General features: G+C 47.9%; 1 protein-coding gene across 2 annotated transcripts in view; it reads right to left on the reverse strand.

Moving 5' to 3' along the window:
• Window positions 1–258: 258 nt before the first annotated feature.
• The window catches only part of FAM117A (family with sequence similarity 117 member A), a 40,871-nt gene continuing 18,973 nt past the window's right edge, over window positions 259–22,156 (reverse strand). For both annotated transcript variants that reach the window (XM_083583289.1, XM_083583290.1), the window contains exons 2-8: window positions 19,616–19,788; window positions 9,582–9,671; window positions 7,843–7,956; window positions 6,457–6,591; window positions 4,447–4,675; window positions 2,689–2,809; window positions 259–1,979 (exon numbers count right to left, since the gene is read on the reverse strand). In XM_083583289.1, coding sequence (XP_083439415.1) covers window positions 1,640–1,979; window positions 2,689–2,809; window positions 4,447–4,675; window positions 6,457–6,591; window positions 7,843–7,956; window positions 9,582–9,671; window positions 19,616–19,788 — 1,202 coding nt within the window. In that variant the 3' untranslated portion in view covers window positions 259–1,639. The remainder of the gene's footprint in view (window positions 1,980–2,688; window positions 2,810–4,446; window positions 4,676–6,456; window positions 6,592–7,842; window positions 7,957–9,581; window positions 9,672–19,615; window positions 19,789–22,156) is intronic.

A 22,156-nucleotide genomic window follows, 5' to 3' on the forward strand; every position in this document is an offset into this window, starting at 1 on the left:
GAGATGTATACTTAAAGCCTGTATTAACTGAAATCCACAGCCTCCTAAAGTATATTATTCCCAGTTTAAGCCAAACTCTTTCACTAGAGATTAGTTAATAGGTTCAACTGATGGGTTAACAAGCAAATACCAACCCAAGAATATGCCACCCATCTGTAGATTTCTTATTCCTTTTACAGAGCTGCAAGTGTGTGTGTCCAACACTTCATCCAATCCCACTGACCAATCTCTACTCAGACAAGGCACAGTACAGATACCTCAGATACCGAACAATTTTATTTTTTTAATTGGTTTAAACACCAAAATCTGCAAAAGCCTCTCCAAGACAAGGCAGTGATCCTCCAAGGCTAACATTCTTCCTTAAGCTTTTGTGATACATACATTAAAATTTACAAAACTTCAAAAGTAGCTGCAAAAATACTGTTTTCAAATAGAAAATATAGTTTCCATCTCAGGTTCAAGAAAACCTTTTCAATGCAATCCAGAGGCTTAGCAAAAAGACGAGTTGCTTTCATTTCTAATACTTTGCAATCAAGGCATCACCAGGTTTAAGGCCTTTCACAGTTGTGCTGTGGGGGGGGGGAAAGAATGCGGGTGGCCTAAAATGTTAAGTTTAAGTGAACCATAGGATCTTTGGAGTGTTCTGTGCATTAAAAAGTAGGGTTAAAGCTGAGCAGATCCCCCTGACTCATCAGCCAGAATTGTAGTAGTGTCAGACCTAACTGGACTGGCCAAATCATTACAATTAAAAAAAAGGAAGGAAGTGGATTTGATATGCTAAGAGCTGCATTCCACCAGGGAACTTTAGACATTGTTCTGGCTTCAGCATCAGTTTCCTTTGCCAGAACTGTTGCAAGAAATCTCCTCAAGAGGTCCACTGGAAAAGATGTCTGGGGAGTGTATGGGGTGGGGAGGGGGAAAAGAGAGAACATTCCCTTATTCTTACTCCATAAGAGAAGGGAGTAAGACCTCAAAAAAGGCACACAAGTTGAATTTCTGTCAATTCAACTTCTAACTGTTACAGCATGATTGGAAGAGAAAATGCTTCTTTCAAGCATTTAGCTGTGTTCCAGTAATGCTAGTCTCATAGAGTGCAGGGCAGGATGCAAAATAATCTCTAGAGGTCTCATTCCCTGGAAACAGATTGCCCAGCACAACTCTTGCCCAGCAGCCATCTGCTAGAGCAGCGTACACCAGTTCCTCTGGATACATGTAAACCCTTTCATCCTCCCTAGTCTGTGGAAAGCCTGAGACACATCCTTAGGATAATTCAAAACAAAACAAAACAAAAAAAACATACATGAGCTCTTGCCTCACCCAGCAAGCAAACAAGAGGAGGAAAAACCCGGTAGCTTATAGTGTGTATATTCCATCAGAGAGGATGAGGGGCTCTTTGGACATCGCAATAGCAGGACAGTGACATGAACTTGTAGGGAATTGAAGTGCTTTTAAGTACCAGGAGTCAAAAGGGAAAAAACTACTGCGGCTGCAGAAAAGTCCAGTGGCAGTCTGCATTTTTTTAAGGCAGTTGCTGGAGGACTTGTGTCCTAGAAGTGCTCTGTTCTCTGCATTCCAAGGCACTCTTCTCCACAGGCCATGGAGGGACTACAAATTCATTTTGGGTCTGCCCCTCTGAGCTTTAGACAACCAGGGAGCTGTGGAAGAGGACGGTGTCTTCAGCCTGGTGCCGCTTCCAAGTCTCCAAGCCCAGCGGAGATTTTGGGTTCTCGCCGAAGTCGTCTCCCCTCGAGTCTTTCCGCAAACTGAGGATTGGGACCGTGTGAGTGGGCTGGCAGGAGGAGAACGTGCCCGGTGGCATGGGGCTGGGAGAGGAAGAGAAGTCTCTGAACAGGAAGTCCACACTGGGAATAAAAGGCTTCACCAGGCTGAATCGGCAAAAGGCAGAGCCAGTTGGGTTGAAGTGAACTTTGTTCTTATCGGGACAGGAGGGCAGGAAAGTCTGATCAGGGCTTGGAGGCCTGGAGAGGAAGAAACCACAAGGAGAAAGAGATGAGGAATGCAAGGATTGATGCCATCAACTGGCTGAGAGTTTCGACTGGTGGTTGTAAAGATCCTTTGCAGTGGGAACAGCAAGGAGGAGTGTGTGAAGGAAGAGAATCTTTGACGTTCCTCGTTTTGCACTTTGGGACATGGGCGGGGAATCTGTGGTCCAACAACATCTGCAGGATCCAACTCCCATCAGCCCCAGCCATCGTGACTGATGGTTAGGAATGCTGAGGGCTGGTTGGTAGGTTGGATCATGATGTTTCCCCAACCCCTGTGGGCCACTCACAAATCAATCACTTGACATCACCATGACATTAGGAAAAGCATCCCTCCCTGCACCATTTGCTGTTTAACCTTTCAGCCAACAGGCTCTTATAGAAAGCCCAACTTTGGGCAGAGTTTGCTGTCACGGCCAGTCAGCTGATTGTTCTTGGCAAGTAGGGCTTGCGGTTAGTGCCATTCAGGGGTACACTTTATTTCATTTGTCCCACACATATGACATCAGGTGCATGGGTGTGTATTTTGGGGGAAGCAGCCTCAGGGGCTAAATTTGGACCCCCTAATTTGGACCACAGGCCAGAAGTTTCCCAGGGCTGATCTTGGAGGAGGTGGACTGCATTGTATAAGGCTGCAGTATCTCGGCCTGCTGTGTCCCTAGAGGCAAGTACCCTTCTCACTTACGCAGCTTCCTCAAAAGCCCGGATTTTCTCACAACCCTCCGGAGGTTCCCGCTTGAACACATAGGTGTGGTTGGGACGAGGAGACAGGGCAAAAGCAAGGACTGGAGAAGTGCTGCCGTTTTCTGGCGGAAGTGGGAAAGAAAAAGAGAAAGGCTTAAATGTGACAGAGACAAATGCAGAACCAGTAATGCTGTAATGCATCTAAATCTGGAAGAATCATTTGCATAATGTCCCATCCAGGTCATTGATTTTAAAGCTATTCTTGTTGCGTCTTCTGTACACTCAGCTTCCTGTTTCCAACTTCTCCCTTCACCACACATTCCTGGTTTTCCTTCTTACACATTCAGGGGGCACTCCCAGAAACGCCTCCAATATTTACAAGTCCTCCCTCCATCCTTTCCCCCTTCACTGGGCTCCACAAAGCATCACATAATACAGTGGGCTTTTCCCTGCCCTTGCTGCCATAAAAACAGAAAAGGTTACAAAACTAGCAGCCAGGTCCATATGTAAAGGAGAGATCATATGGCGGACGTATGGTGGGATTTTCACCATTTATCTTCATATAAGACTTGAGAAATTTGGTTTGATACACGTTACAGTCAGGAGGATTCTAAATGCCCAAATAATTAGAACGGCAATTATTTAGGGATAAAAGATGTGAAATCCTGAATGAGCAGGGTCAGATTTGGAAAGAAGTTCAAACCAGTTAGACTGTGACCTTGTATAGGCACATCACACTGTTTGCGATCCCTAGTATTCGTACTCTTCCCTTCAACTGGTTTGTGGACACTGATGATCCATGGAAAGGGAAGAGCAGGCTGGATCTCTTTATTTTAGGGTTTAATTGCTTTGAGTTAGCGATGTAGGGCAAGTCAGTAAAATGAGGTTCATGCTCCATTGCTTGCTTTTGGTTACCCTCCCCCACAATTCCAAGGCGAGTCTATGGGCATTGATGTGCTATCAGTTTTCTGGCAGGATTCAATCACATACCAGTAAATTTAGGTTGTGCAACTGAAGCCAATCAATAATAATAATAATAATAATAATAATAATTATTATTATTATTTATACCCCACCCATCTGGCTGGGTTTCCCCAGCCACTCTGGGCGGCTCCCAACAGAATATTAAAAACACGATAAAACATCAAACATTAAAAACTTCCCTAAATAGGGCTGCCTTTAGGTGTCTTCTAAAAGTCAGATAGTTTTTTATTTCCTTGACATCTGTCGGGAGGGCGTTCCGCAGGGCAGGTGCCACTACCTCTGCCTGGTTCCCTGTAACCTCACTTCTCGCAGGGAGGGAACTGCCAGAAAACCCTCGGAGCTGGACCTGTGTCTGGGCTGAACGATGGGGGTGGAGACGCTCCTTCAGGACTGGGAGGGTCTTGCGCCAAAAACAGCAACAACAAAAACCCACTTCCCCGAAAGATCGGACTTTTTGCAGTTAAGCGTCTGGAAAATTGTGGGGACACTTGCTTTGATGCAACGTCATCTACACAAACCAATCAGAGCGAAGGCTCATTCAATAACCAACGCCGTCTGACCTCCCTGCAAACAAATCAGGATGACTGTTTGATAAATAGTGATGCCTGGGGAGCACCCTATGCTGTCCCCTCCAGCTTCCAGGCTGTGTTCTCGTACTGTGGAGGGTGGGGGTCAAGAGGGTGGGGGGCAAACAAGGCCTGGAAAAACCTCTTTAAAAAATGTGCAACTTTCTAAGGCTCCCAACATGCCTCTTCCTAGCCCCCTTCTGGCTTACCTTTTCCCTTAGCTTCCACTGGCGGCTTATCCAGCACACTGGGGGAAAGTTCCTCTGTTGCTGCTTGGGCAGGCGTGTGTGGGGACCGCCCAAAGGCAGCTGAAGGGGACGGAGAGAGAGAGAGGCTGCTGCAGCTGCTACTGCTGTGCTCCACCCGCAGCAGTAAGGCTTCTCTGGTGCTTCTCGGCAGCGGGGCTGGGGCTCTGTGGCCATCGGGGACATCCAGGATCTAGAAGACAGACACTTCATAAATTAATACTGGTTCACTTAGGGCCTTTTTACCCCAGCTCTTATTTCAAGGCAGCTACTGCAAGAGCGACACGGGTGGCGCTGTGGGTTAAACCACAGAGCCTAGATGAAATTGAAGGTACATTCTTTCACCTTTGGTGGACATGCCCGAGGATTAAGGCTTTCTGGGAAATGATTTATAATGAAATGAAAAAGGTGCTTAAATGCACTTTCATGAAGAAACCAAAGGCCTTTCTCCTAGGCATAGTTGGCCAATTGGTGCCAAAGAAGGATAGAACTTTCTTTATGTATGCTACAGCAGCAGCAAGAATACTCATTGCGAAGCATTGGAAGACGCAAGATCTACCCACCTTGGAAGAATGGCAGATGCAAGTAATTGACTATATGGAAATGGCTGAGATGACCGGCAGAATCCGAGACCAGGGAGAAGAGTTGGTGGAAGAAGATTGGAGGAAATTTAAAATTTATTTACAGAAGTATTGTAAAATGTATGAATGTGGATGACATTGAAATAAAATGAAGGGGTTCTAGTAACAAGAGATACAAATTTGAAACTATAAATTTGGGAGGTAAAATATTTAAGGACAAAGTAGCAGGATATGAGTTTGCTGAACTAATTGTTAAAGAGGGATACAAAAAAGGGAGATGTGAGGAAGTCAGGAAAATAAGTTAATCAAAGATGAATAACTAAAAAAGAGTGATTTGTGTTTGCCTTATTTGTTGTGTTTGTATTCTATGTATTGTGAAAGATTGTATTGTTGTGTCTTTTTCTTTTTTTTTCATGTTTTATTGTTCTGTTTGGTTGTATCTTTTTATTGTTAAACCTAATAAAATATTATATAAAAAAAAAATAAACCACAGAGCCTAGGACTTGCTGATGAGAAGGTTGGCGGTTGGAATCCCCGCGACGGGGTGAGCTCCTGTTGCTCGGTCCCTGCTCCTGCCAACCTAGCTGTTCGAAAGCACATCAAAGTGCAAGTAGATAAATAGGTACCGCTCCGGCGGGAAAGTAAACGGCGTTTCCGTGCATTGCTCTGGTTCGTCAGAAGTGGCTTAGTCATGCTCGCTGCATGACCCGGAAGCTCCCACAGCCAGTAAAGCGAGATGAGCGCCGCAACCCCAGAGTCGGTCACGGCTGGACCTAATGGTCAGGGGTCCCTTTACTTTACCTTTACTGCAAGATCAACACATTTATTGGGAGGGGAAAAAACCCCAAGACCCTCTCCTGCAGCAGTGCAGGCATTTCGCTATAAACAGCTGTAGTTTGCCCTCCAGAGGAGACGTTGCACATCTGCTGTGACTCAAAGGCCAGCTATGGAGCGAGGGAAGGATGCAATGCAGCCCCAGAGTTCAAGAGAACCAAATCAAACATGTGCTTAAAGTGTGTTATGAACCTTTAGGTGTGGTCTGTTTCTAAGTCACGGGAGATGAGGTTACAACCGTAGGGTTCCTCAAGCATTTGGAGATTTCTTTTAAAAATAAAAATAAAATCACCATAGAAAGTCAGTGGCCCTCATTGAGAACAAGGGGCTGGCTGTGGCTAGCTGCTGATGCTGTAGGTTCACCCTATCTGTACTTTAAAACAGCCATAACTGTTTCTAGATGAGTGTTTGGAAATTTCAGTACAGAGAATTTCAGTGTACAGCTCAGGGTATGTCATGAATGGGAGCTTTGTATTCAACTAGTGGTGCAAAAGATGGCAAAAGGGGCCACAAAGGTGTGTTCTGCCCAGCAGAGTTTTGGGAACCAGCCGTAACTCACCCTGAGGAGCTCCTCATCTCCTTGCTCTTTTACAAACACTTCTTCCAGTTCTTGATTGAGACCGTCAAGGCTGTTGTGCAAACAGGGGCTGATCGGTGCAACAGTCTGGGCTGGAAAGGGTGCAGGCGGGTAAATCTGCAACAAGGACATCCAGCAATGTGGTAAAACAAGCCACCGACACCTTTTTTGCAAGGAAAGTATTCTCTACAGCAATGGTTCTTTAAGGGTGTGGCGAGAATGGGAAGATTCAAGGAAAATCAAAGAAACATTTAAACATTTCAGTATAGTACAGTATAAAAAAATTCTTAATTTGCAGAATATGGATAGGTTTCTTTCCAAAATCAAGCACAGCTAGCTGTTTCTTTTAATTTTCCAATGTATTTCTTATCACTAAAGAAATTGATTGAGGCACGAGCACATTTTTATTCTGAAAGTTTGAGACCCACTGCTCTACAGCCAATCATGTCCTTCCCTAATACTGAGCTTCGAATGCTCTCCTCTTTGTTTGCCCAAGGGATATTGAGAGGTCAGGGGTTGGGGACCACGCTGACGAAGAATTCTACGAAACAGTAGTCAATATCCGGAATCACTGTTCAGTGTTGGACATCATATTTGCTGAATACACAAAGCTTCACAGCTTGTCTTCCATCGTACAAAGTCTGGTACCTCACTTCAGTTAAAGATTTTCAGAGACTTTGAGACTACAGATTTCATTTTGTACTTGTTATGGTTTGAAGGAATTCTATAAAGATTGTCTATTGCGTATGTACATGGTCATCATGTTGCCTAGGCATTGACTGGGCCATGTGGGCAGGGGCAACAACATCTGGAAGGGCACCGGTGCATACTTAATGGGCCAGTTCCACCACTCTGGTCTGGTATGATGCAGACTCAGAGCACTGGTCCATGCAACCAGTTCCTGACCCATCTGGCAATACGCTCTCAAAGGTCTCTCCTAAGTCTTGCTTCCTAATACCCTTCTAATCACATGTCTCTCAAACACTGAACCCTCTCCTTTTTTTGGTCCAAGGGATGCCGAGAGACCTGGATCCTGAGAAATGAACCTTGAATGCCTAGTTCAAAGGGCAGCTCAAGCACGATCACTTGAGCTTGGAGCAAGGCTCTTGACCTCCGCGTACACAACAGCCAGCACAGGCCAGTAGGAAGTGTGTGTGTGCCCCAAATTCCTCGCATTGTTTTGGGTGGGGCTGAAGAGAACGGTTTTGCCCTCCCCCGTCCTGCAAATGCAGCAGCAGAATTGAATACGTTAAACTCATTCCCAAAAATAGCCTCGAGCTCGTCTCTTGCCAACAGTCCATCGACAGCTGGACCCTGTTTTCCTCTGGCCGGATGGGGGCAAACAAAGGAGAGGGATGCGGTGCATACCTTGGCTGGCGAGAAGACACTATGATCCCCCTGGACGGGGGAGATCTGGTCTCTCTCTTTGCTATTCCGGGCACCGAGTTTCGTTCTCTGGAGCTGCTGCTTCAGTTTGGCAATCTGGGGAATGAGAAGGCAACCTGCATTTAGAAGGGGAAAAGGACCTCACAATTTCTTCTGCCCATGCGCAACGCATGACAAGCATAGGGGGCAACTTCTGCAAGGCGCCCTTCCAGTGCCGGCTTACAGCCATGGATTCGTAGAGTTGGAAGGGACCCCGAGGGTCCTTTCGCTCAAACCCCTTCAATGTAGGAAAATAAGCAGTTGTCCCACCATGCAGGAATCGAACCTGTGACCTTGGCATTCTCAGCACCATGCTCTAAGGAACTCAGCCATCTGGGATAACTTGCTGCCCAATTATCAGATCGTTCTGACAGGACCAGTCTTTCCTGGAAGGAGGTGTCACCTTTTTGAGGTGTTGTCTTTTAAGCAACTGGAAGTCACACAGCTAGGCCTGGTTTTTTGCAAACACAAGCCAGGGAAGCAGCAGCAGCAACAGCAGCTGCTCTGCTTCCTGTGGGCAATGGAGGCCTCTTGTTCGCTCTGCAGGGGGCTCCCTCTGAAATCTGTGGGGCTGTTTCTGCTGTGAGTTTATTTAAAACACCCACACAAACACAAAGAGCATCCTTTCGAAAGGAAGAGGCAACACCTAATAACCACTATTCATGGAAAAAACACACATATATATGTATATATATGTACGTATGTATATATGAGAAACTCGATGCATCCAATGTGTTTTACCATATAGCTTTTGCACGGGAAGAAGCAAGCACTTCGAACTGTTTGAGAGAACCTACAGAAGGAGTTGGGAACATAGCTTATTCTCTAGGTGGCCTCTAATTTCCCTCACTGGAGAAGAGACACTGCCAGGTTTATTATATTTTGCCCTCAAAGATACTTATGTGAAATCCATTGGGTGCATGAAACCTTGTTTAAAAAATAAATAATATTCTCCTTTTTTATTTTGAGCTAGTTCCAAGGCTTCTGCTAGGCACTGCAAGCAATGCCGAGTTAATAGACCACTAGCCTGACGTTGTCTGCAGAGTCTTGCCTCTTAAGGCAAATGGGGCGCTGCCCCACCCATCTCAGCCTGTCCTCAGCCAGCCCCTACTCCCTGCCTTCTTACTTACAATCATTACAGAGGGTGTCAGCTTACACCTCCGTATAGAACTCAACAAGGAGGATGGTAGTAAAGGCAGAATCAGCTGGCTCTGGCTCCCCCTACTGTTGGGTCCCCTGCCTTCATGCCCTACCAATGCGCAGCAGCCGCTACTGCTTTTGGTGAGTGTGGTGCCTCCTCCCTGCCATTGCTTATGGGGATCGCAAGCAGCACTCAGCAACAGCAGCAACAACAACTGGTTTATTACTGTAAACCATGGTTTCCCAAACTTGGGCCTCCAGCTGCTTTTGGACTACAATTCCCATCATCCCTGACCGCTGGACCTGCTAGCTAGGAATGATGGGAGTTGTAGTCCAACAGCAGCTGGAGACCAAAGCTTGGGAAAGCCTAGTGGGGAAGGTTCCTTATTTGACAAAACTACCTGCCGATTTGTATTATCTGTGAAGGACTCTAATTCTGGGTTTCTGGGATGCTCAATGCAGGCCAGTGGCTGAGTTTCCTTTGTGCACTGTGCTGTGCGAGAAGCATCTTTTTTGTTTGGCTTGCTAAGCAGCTCTCTCACCTCTCTGCGGTGATCCACGCTACTCCACGAGGCCGAGCGCTTATGGGCAGCGGCTTTCCCCACCTCTGCTTCGTGCCAGGACACAGGAGTCTGCAAAGAAGGGAGCAAAGCGTTCAGCAGAGCACAGCCAGTCCAAGCGAGTTCCAACACGGCAGTCTCCTTTGCAAGAGTCATTCTGAAAACACGCCATTGGAGGAGGAAGCGTCATGCCAAAGGGTTAATTTGTGGGACTTTGGAAAATGGAAAAAAGATCACTTTCCTACAAGAACTAAGAGTACAACCACATTGCCATGCTACCTAGGAAACTCTGGCTGCTGCTCTCAGTGCATTTGGCATCCAGGGCAGAATGCTTGGCCGGCGTTTTCCTACACAACGACGTTGGTATAAAATGTCATGGATTACACAGGCCTGGATGGAAAAAGCCCAACTAAAACTTTCAAGAAAGATTTGCGAACGACTTTCTATGCCTTCACGTCTTCCTTGCAGAGTACGATAGCCAAAATTCACAAAGAGCTTGTGTTCCACACAAGTTGCTTTCAGGAAAATTATCCCAGAAGTGTTCCCAGAGGAGGAAAACCTTAACTCAAGAAGAGTGTTCATCCACATTTCAGCCAGTGAAGTCCAAGTGGAGCTCCGTACCACTTCTTTTTGAGGGAGAATATAAACCACAGAGCCTAGGACTTTCCGATCAGAAGGTCGGCGGTTCGAATCCCCGCGACGGGGTGAGCTCCCGTTGCTCAGTCCCTGCTCCTGCCAACCTAGCAGTTCGAAAGCACGTCAAAGTGCAAGTAGATAAATAAGTACCGCTCTAGCGGGAAGGTAAACGGCGTTTCCGTGCGCTGCTCTGGTTCGCCAGAAGTGGCTTAGTCATGCTGGCCACATGACCCGGAAGCTGTATGCCGGCTCCCTTGGCCAATAAAGCGAGATGAGTGCCACAACCTCAGAGTCGGCCACGACTGGACCTAATGGTCAGGGGTCCCTTTACCTTTAGGGCTGGGCGATATATAATCAAAAACCGGTTTGGAGTCCATATCGTGATTATCAGTTTCACAATTTTCGACCTGGCAATGTATTGCAAATCTTGATGGGTGTGTACTATGCAAAAATCACCAAGTGTGAAAAACTGGAGGCCGCCAAGGCATCTCTCGATTCCTGCAACCTCTGTTAACTCTGGTGGCTCAGCTCTCCCCTGCCTCATACAGGGGGGCAGCGAATCACAAGAGCAGGTGCCGGCAAAAATCACAACGTGAGAAAAACTGGAAAGGCAACCAACACTTCTACATGCCACCATCCTTATTTCAGACATCGTGATATATCCTTGAGACCTCCGGGTATAAGACAGTATATGAATTCAATAAATAATAATAATACCTGTATTTTGTGATGTTTAGCTGGTGATATATCACAATGTTGAAAGCCAGATATCGCCCAGCCCTACTTCCCACATAGCCCTGCAATAACATTTCCAGCAAACCTATAGGCTTCCATGCTTGGGTCTTTATTTAGGAACCGTAGCCCATCACGTCACAAAGTCTCAGGGCAATTTAACACTGCATGTACACAAAACAAACTCTTAAGAAAAATAAGCCAAATGCTACAAGCAAAATCCTAATAGATTCCAAGTAAAGGTGACAATGAAATTAAGTTACTATAGGCAGAACATTATTTAAAGACTAAGGAAAAGCCTTATATTCATTTTATGACACCCAGCAGCTCTCATTCAATCTCCGTGACCTGCCTGGAAATTTATTATTATTTATTAAATTTATATAAATTTATCAAAAGATCCCAGGGCGGTGGTACAACATTAAATCCACATCACAGAACATCGGTAATGAAAACATAATAAAAAGCATACTGATATAAAGCCTAATAATAAAATAGTCATCATCATAAGTCCCACACTTTCACAGGCCATACATAGACTACCGTATTTTTCGCTCCCGACCATAACACGCACATAGTTTTTAGAGGAGGAAAACAAGAAAAAAAATATTCTAAATTAAACAGTGGATGTCTGATTTTTGTGATTCATGCTGTGGCCACAGACATGTGATCTGACGGTGAGTTTGGGGTAGCCCAATGCAAAAATCCTGAGGATCCATGTGGATCCAGGCTTTGTAACCATGTTTTTGCACCACTGTGGCGCCAGGCAACAGTGGGTACGTGATTTTTTTGGTGCAAGCTGTAGCCATGGACATGCTATGTGATCTGATGGTGAGTTTGGGGTGACCCAGTGCAAAAATCCTGAGGATCCATGTGGATCCGTGTTTTGTAACCACGTTTTAAGTGGGGAGGGAAGGAAAAGCACTCAAGGGACAAGGAGCACGCGTGGGGTGTGTGGAGAAGGATGCTGCTAATAATGCAGAAGAGGGGTATAAGAGGAGAAGGCTCCTCTCCTCTCCCACTTTGCTCCTTTAAAGAAAGCAGGCTCTTTTTCTCTCCCTCCTCCCCGGCTCGCTGAAAAACTTTGCTGCTATTTAGCCAGCTGAGTGGGGAGGAGAGAGGGACAGAGAGCCTGCTTGCTTTAAAGGAGCCAACTGGACAGGAGCCGCTTACGCTCCTCTCCTCTCCTGCTTTGCTCCTTTAAAGCAAGCAGGCTTTCTGTCCCTCTCTCCTCCCCACTCAGCGGCTCTTCTCCTGCTTTGCTGTTTCAAAGCGAGCCACGGAGGAGGGAAGGAAGGGGAACCATGGATCCTCTGCTTACAACTGCAGCAGATCCCCCCGCCATCTGTAGGCATTCGCTCCATAACACGCACAGACATTTCCCCTTACTTTCTAGGAGGAAAAAAGTGAGTGTTCTGGAGCAAAAAATACGGTATTTAATAGCCATAGGCCTGGGTAAAGAGGAATGTTTTTGCCTGGCTCCTAAAGACATGTAATGATGGTGCCAGGTGAGCCTCTCTGGGGAGAACATTCCATAGATGGGGAGCCACCACAGAAAAGGCCCGTTCTCTTGTTGCCACCCTCCGAACCTCTCTCGGATGGGGGGGCATAGAGAAGGGCCTCAGGTGACAAGCGAAGGGTCTGGGTCGGTTTGTATGGCGAGAGGCGATCCTTAATGGTGAGCATTGCACTTGTCTGTTTCCTGCTATTCAAGGGGTTTGCCATGCAAGGACTGCTGGCCTATGATATCAACGGCCCTCAAGGTGGGGCTGCACAGAAGCAAAGGAAGTGGCGGTGGCAGAATTGACTAAGTTCGGGCAAGCGCTTGCAGACAAGTGGCTTGCCAGACCCCCAGCATTCAAGGCCCCCCCCCCGATTTACAGGACAAGCCACCCTGTCCTACAACCCAGGTGGCTGGGCTGCTGGGACACGTTACGCTTCCATCTTGTGGGGCATACTCCAAGAACAGCAGCAACTGAGCAATACCAGTGCAGAGAAAGCTATTAAGGACCAATCACCCTAGAGCTCTGCACTCAAGACCATGGTCTGGGGACAGCTCTGTTTCTCCGGTTGGTCCAGCTGCCAAGGCAGCAGAAGGGGCTTTTCTATCAGCAAGACCGGCCTCCCTAGAAAGGCTGTTGTAAAACAGGAAATCTGGCAGCCATTTCTTATGTTTTTTTGTTTAAACAGCCCTGTTGAATAACCCTGCAGCAGCAAAGGATGCCCTAGGCTGGAAAGTTAGTTCGAACCGCTGCAAATCCTGACTGGTACAGGCCTTGCAAGTGGCGGGAGAGGAGTTGCAAGGGGCAGGACCCAGACATTTTGTGGAACTGTAGAATGCCAATGACTCCCCCCTGGCCCCCACTTCATGCCAGGAAAAAAATGTGCCCACAAGTGTTGATGCGGAGCCAAGAGTTGCCGCCCAACCCTTCAGCAAAGCTTTTCGGGAGCAGGAGCAAATAGCAACTGCCACTCGAGGTATTTTTAAAACCTCGAGATAAACCCTTATCTTTCAAGTTATGGAGCGCCGGTCACGAGGGGGAAATTCCACCCATGCCACCGGTGTGGGGGAGGCTAACACACACACACACACACACCCCGTGCGGCAGCGATGTCTCAAAAAACTATTTGCAGGTGAAACTGCTGCACCCCGGTGCAAGCCTCCTGCCCCGGCTGCAAGAACGGCTGAGCTGCCCTGCCTGGAAATCCCACATCATGTTGCAGCGGAGAGCCCAGAAAGCATTGTTTTATTTTGCTTCGTTGCTGAAATGCACATCGGCCGGCAGATTTCATGCTCATTTGCGCTCAAGGAAAGCTGTAGGCTGCCTCCATTCCTAAAGTGTACACAAGAGCTTGGAGGAGTATATGGAACAAAACATTGCTCTAAAAAGAATATGTTGATATGCATGGATTAAGTATGTAAAGCATCAGTGAGAACAATAATTAGAAGTGGCCATAAGAGATGTATTGTCCAAAGAATGCAATGACAGTATTTAAATTTGAGCCAAAGGAAGTCTAGTTGTGGTGGAGGGAAGTCATGGGGGTATGTAGCGTTAATGTTACAGAGAACCAGGCAGAGGGCCTTCTCGGTAGTGGCACCCGCCCTGTGGAACGCCCTCCCACCACATGTCAAAGAGAACAACAACCAGCAGACTTTTAGAAGACATCTGAAGGCAGCCCTGTTTAGGGAAGCTTTTAATGTTTGATGCATGACTGTATTTTAATATTTTGTTGGAAGCCGCCCAGTGGGGTATAAATAATAAAGTATTGTTACTGTATTATTATTATTATTTGCAGCATAGGGGGGTACATGTATTTTCTTTAGTTTAATTTTGTATTAGTACAGTGGTACCTCCGGTTAAGTACTTAATTTGTTCCGGAGGTCGGTTCTTAACCTGAAGCTTTTCTTAAACTGACGCACCACTTTAGCTAATGGGGCCTCCTGCTGCTGCCGCGCCGCCAGAGCACAATTTCTGTTCTCATCCTGAAGCAAAGTTCTTAACCCGAGGTACTATTTCTGGGTTAGCGGAGTCTGTAACCTGAAGCGTATGTAACCTGAAACATATGTAACCCGAGGTGCCACTGTATTAGTTTACTTGATTTTAATTTTCTGTAACATTTATTAAGAAATAAATAATAATCAAATAAAAATAATAAAGTGTGCACTGGCTAGGGGGTGGAGAGGGAATGTGGGGCAGGAGAGAACACCCCACACACACAAGCTGCAAGCTCTTGGTGCTGCTGCCAAGGGGGAGGCCTGGCTTTGAGCACCCTGCCCCTGCAGGCCCAGCCTTCTGCCATGAGGCAGGAAGTTTCCAAACACGTTATTCTAGTGGTGGCCAAACAGCTTCCGCCGAGCAGGAGAGAAGGGGAGGAAAGTGCTTTGAGAAGACAACCACAAGGTCTGAAACCACAAGGTCAGATAATCTGCAGGGAAGGGCGTGCCTCTCGAGCCTCATCCCCAAGGCTATAAATATAAATAAATCCTTTGTCTTCACAGCAGAAAGCCAGCCACAGCACCCACAGAACGGCAGGAGGTTTGGGAGGCTCTGTTGAAACGTTAAACCAGCTCTTGCACACAAGAGAAAAAAAGGATTTCAGGCACTCGCTTCACCTGCGACCTGAGCTTGCGCAGTTTACCCCAAGATCCCCACGCTTTCCCCATGGGGGAGAGGCGGCGAAGTGGGCACAGCACCAGAACGGCAGGCTGCACAAAGAACGTGCCGGCCTTGGGCTAGGGAGACTCGGGTTCAAGCCCTCGGCTGGCCCAGGCTCTCAACCAAGCTTATCTAAAAGGGTTGTTGCAAGGATGAAAATGGGGCAAGCCCCAAGTTCCTTGGTCTGGGGCAGGTTCAGTAAGGAAGCCTTTGTGGTTGTCCAGACTGGCTGCGCGTCTTGGCTAAACCAACATTACAGTCACTGTGCAAGGGCTACCCTAGACCTGCCTTGCACAGGTGGACTTGCATAGCTCTGATCCAACGTCTTCTGTAAGGGTCATAGGTCAGGACTAGAGCAGCTACTTTTCATGCAGAAGGTCCCAGGTTCCATCCTCGTCTTCTCTACCTAAGCTTGGGAAGACCCACATCAGAAAAGCCTTGCAGGCTGCTGCCAATCAGTGTTGGCAATGCTAGATGGACTACAGGTCCGACTCAATCTAAGGAAGCTTCCCATGTACAGTGGTACCTCGGGTTAAGTACTTAATTCGTTCCGGAGGTCCGTTCTTAACCTGAAACTGTTCTTAACCCGAAGCACCACTTTAGCTAATGGGGCCTCCTTCTGCCGCCGCGCCGCTGGGGCCCTATTTCTGTTCTTATCCTGAAGCAAAGTTCTTAACCTGAAGCACTATTTCTGGGTTAGCGGAGTCTGTAACCTGAAGCGTATGTAACCTGAGGTATCACTGTACTTCTCTGGCCACCCGGATCAGCAGATGCCATAGGGCTGTAGGTTCCAACATCACAGGAGACTCAAGGCCTGGTTCTTGAAGAAGCAGTCAAATTGCAGGAAGACTCCACTGCTTCACGTACTCCTGCAGGCACTCCCAACTCCCTGCACTTGGAAGTCTAGCATGTCAGGAAGAAAGGGTCATTCAAGTTCTCCATGCGAAGGAGTTTCATTTTTATAAAAGCCTATTCAGCAACGTGAGACTCCACACATGGTTTGAAGAGGTATGGCACAGGCACACATTTACCGCTGCACCGAAAACCAGCCCTAAGTCTGGCCAGGAGGGACAGCACGCTTGGTGATGGCACCGCCATTTTGGAATTCTATCCCCAGGGAAACCTGCCCAGCCACTGCTTTGCAGCTTCAGGCTCCCGATTAACAGGTTTGTTTTTCCAGGATTTAATACCTTGGAGGCGAGTTATGTTGTATTTTTATAGCTTCGCTGGGCTGCTTTTCCAGCTCCCGCCATGCTGTTAACTTTGCCTAATGGTGGGTTGTTGTTGTTGTTTATGGATCTGCCTCCTTTCCAAGCTGTTGCTACTCCGAGTACCTCTCTTAATGGATGAAACGTTGAACCCTGCAGGGAGCCACTCAAGCTAATGTACCTATTTGGTCACTGCTTGCGAGGCTGGTTTTGTAACACGCTCTCTATCTAGGCACTCCAATTAAAAAGGCTAGATTCATCTCCAGCTGAAAGGGGCCGAGGCTGTCCTTTTGTCTCAGAAGGACCATTTGTTGCTCTGCAGAAATATTTATGGGTTGCCAAGGCTTCCTCGATGGCTGGAGGCTCCCCGCTCCATCCGGGAGCACACACGCCTCGCACTGAGCAAGCCTCTCTTCCATCGCAAGAGCCCTCGATATCAGAAGCAGCGCATGGCACACAGCCCTGAGCAATGTTATATAAGGGTTTTGGCCCAGGGCGGCGAGCCGAGCTGAAAGAGCCTCGGAGCACTGAGCCCCATTCCAGGAGGACAGCTGCCTCTGCAACAAAAGCCAAGGAAAAGTCAAGCTTTGCCTCTAACCAGCAGAAGCACAACAGGGAAGGCCTTCCCTAGAAAGCCAGACACAAAGAGCAGGGCTTGAGACTTAGGAGAGCACTCTCACTCAGCCTGGGCATGCATGCATTTTGCAGGGAAAGGCATTTAGACTTCTAGTTTACCCGGCTCAATGTTTTCCAGCAGAATTTTTTCCCCACAATCTAAGTTGAATTTTAAAAGTCCAGCTTAAACCCTTGCACATCTGGTTTTACAAGAGGGTTGCAAAACAGTGACCGGGATATTCCCCTCCCCGGGTGCATAGCCTTGGTTTAGCTTCAGCCAAAGGGAAAGGAGGCTGGGCAATGCTGTTGCTGAACAAAAGATGGTCCCCTGTGGGGAGGCACTGAGGGTTCTCAGTACAGTGGTACCTCGAGTTACATATGCTTCAGGTTACAGACGCTTCAGGTTACAGACTCCGCTAACCCAGAAATAGTACCTCGGGTTAAGAACTTTGCTTCAGGATGAGAACAGAAATCGTGCTCCAGTGGCGCGGCAGCAGCAGGAGGCCCCATTAGCTAAAGTGGTGCTTCAGGTTAAGAACAGCTTCAGGTTAAAAACGGACTTCCAGAACGAATTAAGTTCTTAACCCGAGGTACCACTGTACAGTCGCAGGCTGTTGGAGACAGCCCTCACTCCAAGCGCAGCAAATCCATTTCTGCTCATGGGTTGTTTTCTCCAGGTTGGGGGTATTGCTGTTTGGCGCAAAAGACACAAACAGCACACACAGTTTTATTTTTAAGTACTTTCGTTTCCGACTTCAGGCCCCACTTTAAAGTTCCTTAATGCTTCCTACTCTTCCTTACCATGTACAGCCACCAAATGTGGAGACAGAATATGGGTTGTAGCGTTGGAAGGGACCCTGAGGATCTAGTCCAGGCTTCCTCCCTCTCGGCCCTCCAGATGCTTTCGGCCTACAACTAGCTAGCAGGACCAGTGCTCAGGGATGATGGGAATTGTAGTTGAGGAAGCCTGATCTAGTCCAACCCCCTGCCAATACAGGAATAGTCAGCTGTCCCATACGGGGATTGAACCTGTAACCTGATAATTAGAACAAAGAGGTTACGTTCAGCTACTGGGTTGAATGCCTGGGAAGGGCACACCTGTCTTTTGCCTGTCTCTCCAACCAAACAGTCCGGTCGCACCCTTTAAGGACTAACAGACATATTAAATGCTTTTGTGGAGTGTAGCAAGGATGGGGAACCTGCGGCACTCCAGATGCAGCTGGACTGCAACGCTTGTTGCCCGTCATCCAGCAACTGATGCCTCCTTAGCAACCGCCTCTCGCTTCCCCATCAAGCACTGTCTGCTTGACAACCGTGTGGGCTGCAAGTAAGATGAAAGCAGAGGTTCTTCAGATCACCTGCATCGCCACAGAAGCCAAACCCCGTGGTTGTGCAACACAACTGCAAAGCAGCCCCTCCAGGCTAGGCCTGGGCGATATATCAATATATCACCCAGGACCGGGATGAGGAGCAGACCGCGATGTCGACTTCACTCAGCAGTATATTGCTGGTGAAACTGACACCGCCTCCGAGTCCCTCTACTAGCGACTTCCTCCAGCAAGCGCTACTAGCAGAGGGACTTGATGGCGGTTTCACCAGCGATATATCATACTGTGCAGAGGGAGGAAAAAAATCTGCATTGGTGAGGCGCCGATACAGCTTGTTCCTCCCTCTGCATCTTTTAAGTGCACAGCTGAGGAGTAGGCTAACCTCAGCCGAACAGTTAAAGGATCCGCCAGCCCAGTGCTGGCTCTCACACAAACGGGGAGAGCACCAGGGATGGCTCAGTGGGGGCTCGGGAGCCCTCCCACGCCCCAGCTGAGCTGCACAAACAAACTGCCTTGTCCCAGTCTGCTAGGGAAGCGGCGAAGCTGCCTCAGTTCCCACGGTGAGAGCTGCGGCAATTTCAACCGTGCCTCGCAAGCGGAGGCCAATGCAGCTTGTTTTTCAACATCGTGGTATATCGCCCGACCGCGATGTTTGGCTGGTGATATACCGCGATGCTGAAAAGCTGTTATCGCCCAGCCCTACTCCAGGCATCTCTTGCCTATAGCCAAGGACCACTCCTGGTCCCCCAAGACTTTGCATGGTGTTTACTGGGGCTGGGCACCAAGATCGCCATACTGCAGACAGAACTGTACGGGACTTGGCAACAAATTGGAAGTTTGCAATAAGGAAGGGGACAGTGGTGGGGTGAGTAGGACCGAGAGATATCTGGTTTTCAACATTGTGATATACCAGCAGCTGAATACCACAATGTCCGACTCTGGAATGTATCTCGGCTGCTCCCTCCTTCCCACCTTAGGCTCCTTTTGCCTGCCTCCCTGCGCCTTTGCTGTCTGCAGGCCATTTGAACTGGCACGTTTTATCGCCAGCTCAAATTGTCTGAAACCAGTATCATGATCTGAACGCCATAATCGTTTTAGATAATTTCTCAGTGCATCACTCAGCTCTGTGCAGGACAAGGTGAACCTCTGGCCTGATCTGGCAAAGCTTTTCTTACGAAGCATTTAAGTTGAGAGCGCTCGTGTAAACACATCGCTGCAGATCCCAGCCTGACCTCAGGAAACACAAGCCCAACCAGGTAACATCTCCTGCCACCTTCATGATCTGTCCCGTCATCCCTCCATGATCCCCCAATGTCCCTGCAAAAAGGTAGCTCTAGTACCTGGGTGGATTTGTCACTCATATGCGCTACGGCAGCTCCTTCCGCATCCCGAGGCCACTGGCCCAAGAGATACAATCCAAGGACGGTGTCTAGGGAGGAGGTGCGCCTCACCCGGGGGGGCCTGTTCCGGCAGGCCTTCTCGACCGGACCGGCCGCAGCACATGGGACACTGGCTGGAGAGGAAGGAAGAGAAACAAGTTAAGAATTTGAAGCATCACTCCTAAATCTCTTCTACCTGCAGCAGGAGCTTATCTGTAGTGTAGGGAAGTGTAGCTCTGTGAGGGGGCAAACTACAGTTCCCAGGAAGCCAAATCCTTTAAATGTATGGTGCGTAGGCCGGCCATATGATTTCCCTAACCTTTCTGATGCGTGTGCTTCTGAATAAGCAACAAGAACTAAATCATAAACCCCCAAAAGGGAAGGAACAATTATTAGCAGATTCCCTCCGCACCCTGCCGAATCTCCCGAAAATTTTGCAAATAGACGGGGCTGCGTCTTGTTTTGGCATATGCCATTCATATAATTTCAACACTTTATCTGTTCATTGCCAGAAGTGCCTTAGGTTCCCCATTTGGAGGGAACTCTGGACGTAAATTCCACACAGAATATATTGTTTTGTTTGATCTCGCTTGTTTGATAAACTCAGAGGCTGTGAAAAGTAACGACGATTACCGTATTTTTCGCCCTATAGGACGCACTTTTTCCCCTCCAAAAATGAAGGGGAAATGTGTGTGCGTCCTATGGGGCGAATGCAGGCTTTCGCTGAAGCCTGGAGAGCGAGAGGGGTCGGTGTGCACTGACCCCTCTCACTCTCCAGGCTTCAGGAGAGCTGCAGCGCCAGCCCCACAAGGTCGGGGGACAGCGGGGAGGCAGAACGGTGCCATCCCGCTGTCTCCCAATGTGGTTTGGAGGCTGACGGCGGGGAGACGCGTGCTTCTCCCCGCCGCCAGCCCCACAAGCTCCAGGGACAGCTGGGAGGCGCAGTGTGTCTTCCCGCTATCCCCGGACCTGGTCTGCAGGCGGGCGGTGGGGAGAAGAGCGTTTCTCCCCGCTGCCTGCCCCGCAAGCGCCGGGGGGGGGGGAATAATTCCCCCCCTTTATTTCCCCCCCTAAAAACTTGGTGCGTCCTATGGGCCGGTGCGTCCTATGGGGCGAAAAATACGGTAACATCGGAATAATTTATGGGAACTATTGTGGAAATTATGAAAGCAGTAGAAGTATGAGATGATCAGAGCCCCCCAACCTCAGAACATGGGAAGATACCTCCAATTTTTTTTTGTAATTTGGCATAATACTTGGACTGATTGATTATTGAATAATATGTATAATTTGGAATATTTAATATAGATTCCCCATTTGGATACTCCAGCTTGTTCAAAATTCAGCACCTAGAGTACCATTATTAATTAATTAATTATTATTATTAGAATTTATATACCACCCTATATCTGGGGGTCTCAGGCTGATTCACATAATAAAATCAAAATATAAAAACACAAAACACCTAATAAAAATAAAAACAACAACCCACCAATTACCCCCCCCCCCATTTTAAAAGGGCATAGGATGTAAATCGAATCAGCCAAATGTCTAGATAAAGAGGAACGTTTTTGCCTGGCACCTAAAGGTGCATAAGGAAGGCTCCAGGCGAACTTCCCTGGGGAGAGCATTCCACAGACGAGGGGTATTTACCAAAGCTTGGATTTTGTTTTTTGGACTACGGAGCTCTGTGATGTTGTGCCGTCTCCGTTGGCTCCCGGTTCCCAAGCACAATCCAAAGTGCTAATTTTGACCTTTAAAGCCCACACTATCCTTAAGGTTGCCTCCTCCCACTTGGATGGCATTTGACGCCCTTCTCTGTGAACCCTTTCCATCCAAGATGTGGCAGGTGGGCACGTGGGATTAAGGCCTTCTCTGCAGCGGTTCCCGGGTTTGGGAACTCTTCCCCAAGGAAAGCTCATTTGGAAGATGGTCAATGCGCCCTACTTTTTATGGAAGACAGGTTTACAGGCTCAAAAGGCTAGCTGGTCCAAGCCCAGTTTCAAGAACCCTAAGAAGGGAGAGCAGGAGGGGTCCTGATGTTGCCAAACAACCGTCGGCACCTCGACAGCAGACCGAATAGGCACCCCAGTCAGCTGGCCAAGCTTCCCCACTATAGTGAGTTGTATTAGAGTGAAATGTACTGTATTTCTATACACAGCGCACACAGACCAGCAAGCACAAATTTCATGCAAATCTGAGTCGCTCTTTTTACTCCTCTGATCCTCTCTTGATTTGCTTATAAGATGCTCAGTCAAAACTCTGCTTTTGCTTGTCAGCAACTCAATTCTTTTTCCTTTTATTGCTATCGACCTCCTGTTACTTGTTGCGCCGTTTCATTGCTTATTTACTGTAACCAATTTAAAATTTGTACGACTGTATTTCATTATTGCTGGCCTTGGAAATTCCAGGACGCAAAGGCTGCCACGCATGGTTAATGGTTTACTGTGAACGCAACTCTCCTTACCATGTACAGCAGTGACAAGCCAGGATATCTGGCTT

The sequence above is a fragment of the Podarcis filfolensis genome (assembly GCF_964270895.1).
Source record: "Podarcis filfolensis genome assembly, chromosome: 13".
In the NCBI taxonomy this organism is placed as follows: domain Eukaryota; kingdom Metazoa; phylum Chordata; class Lepidosauria; order Squamata; family Lacertidae; genus Podarcis; species Podarcis filfolensis.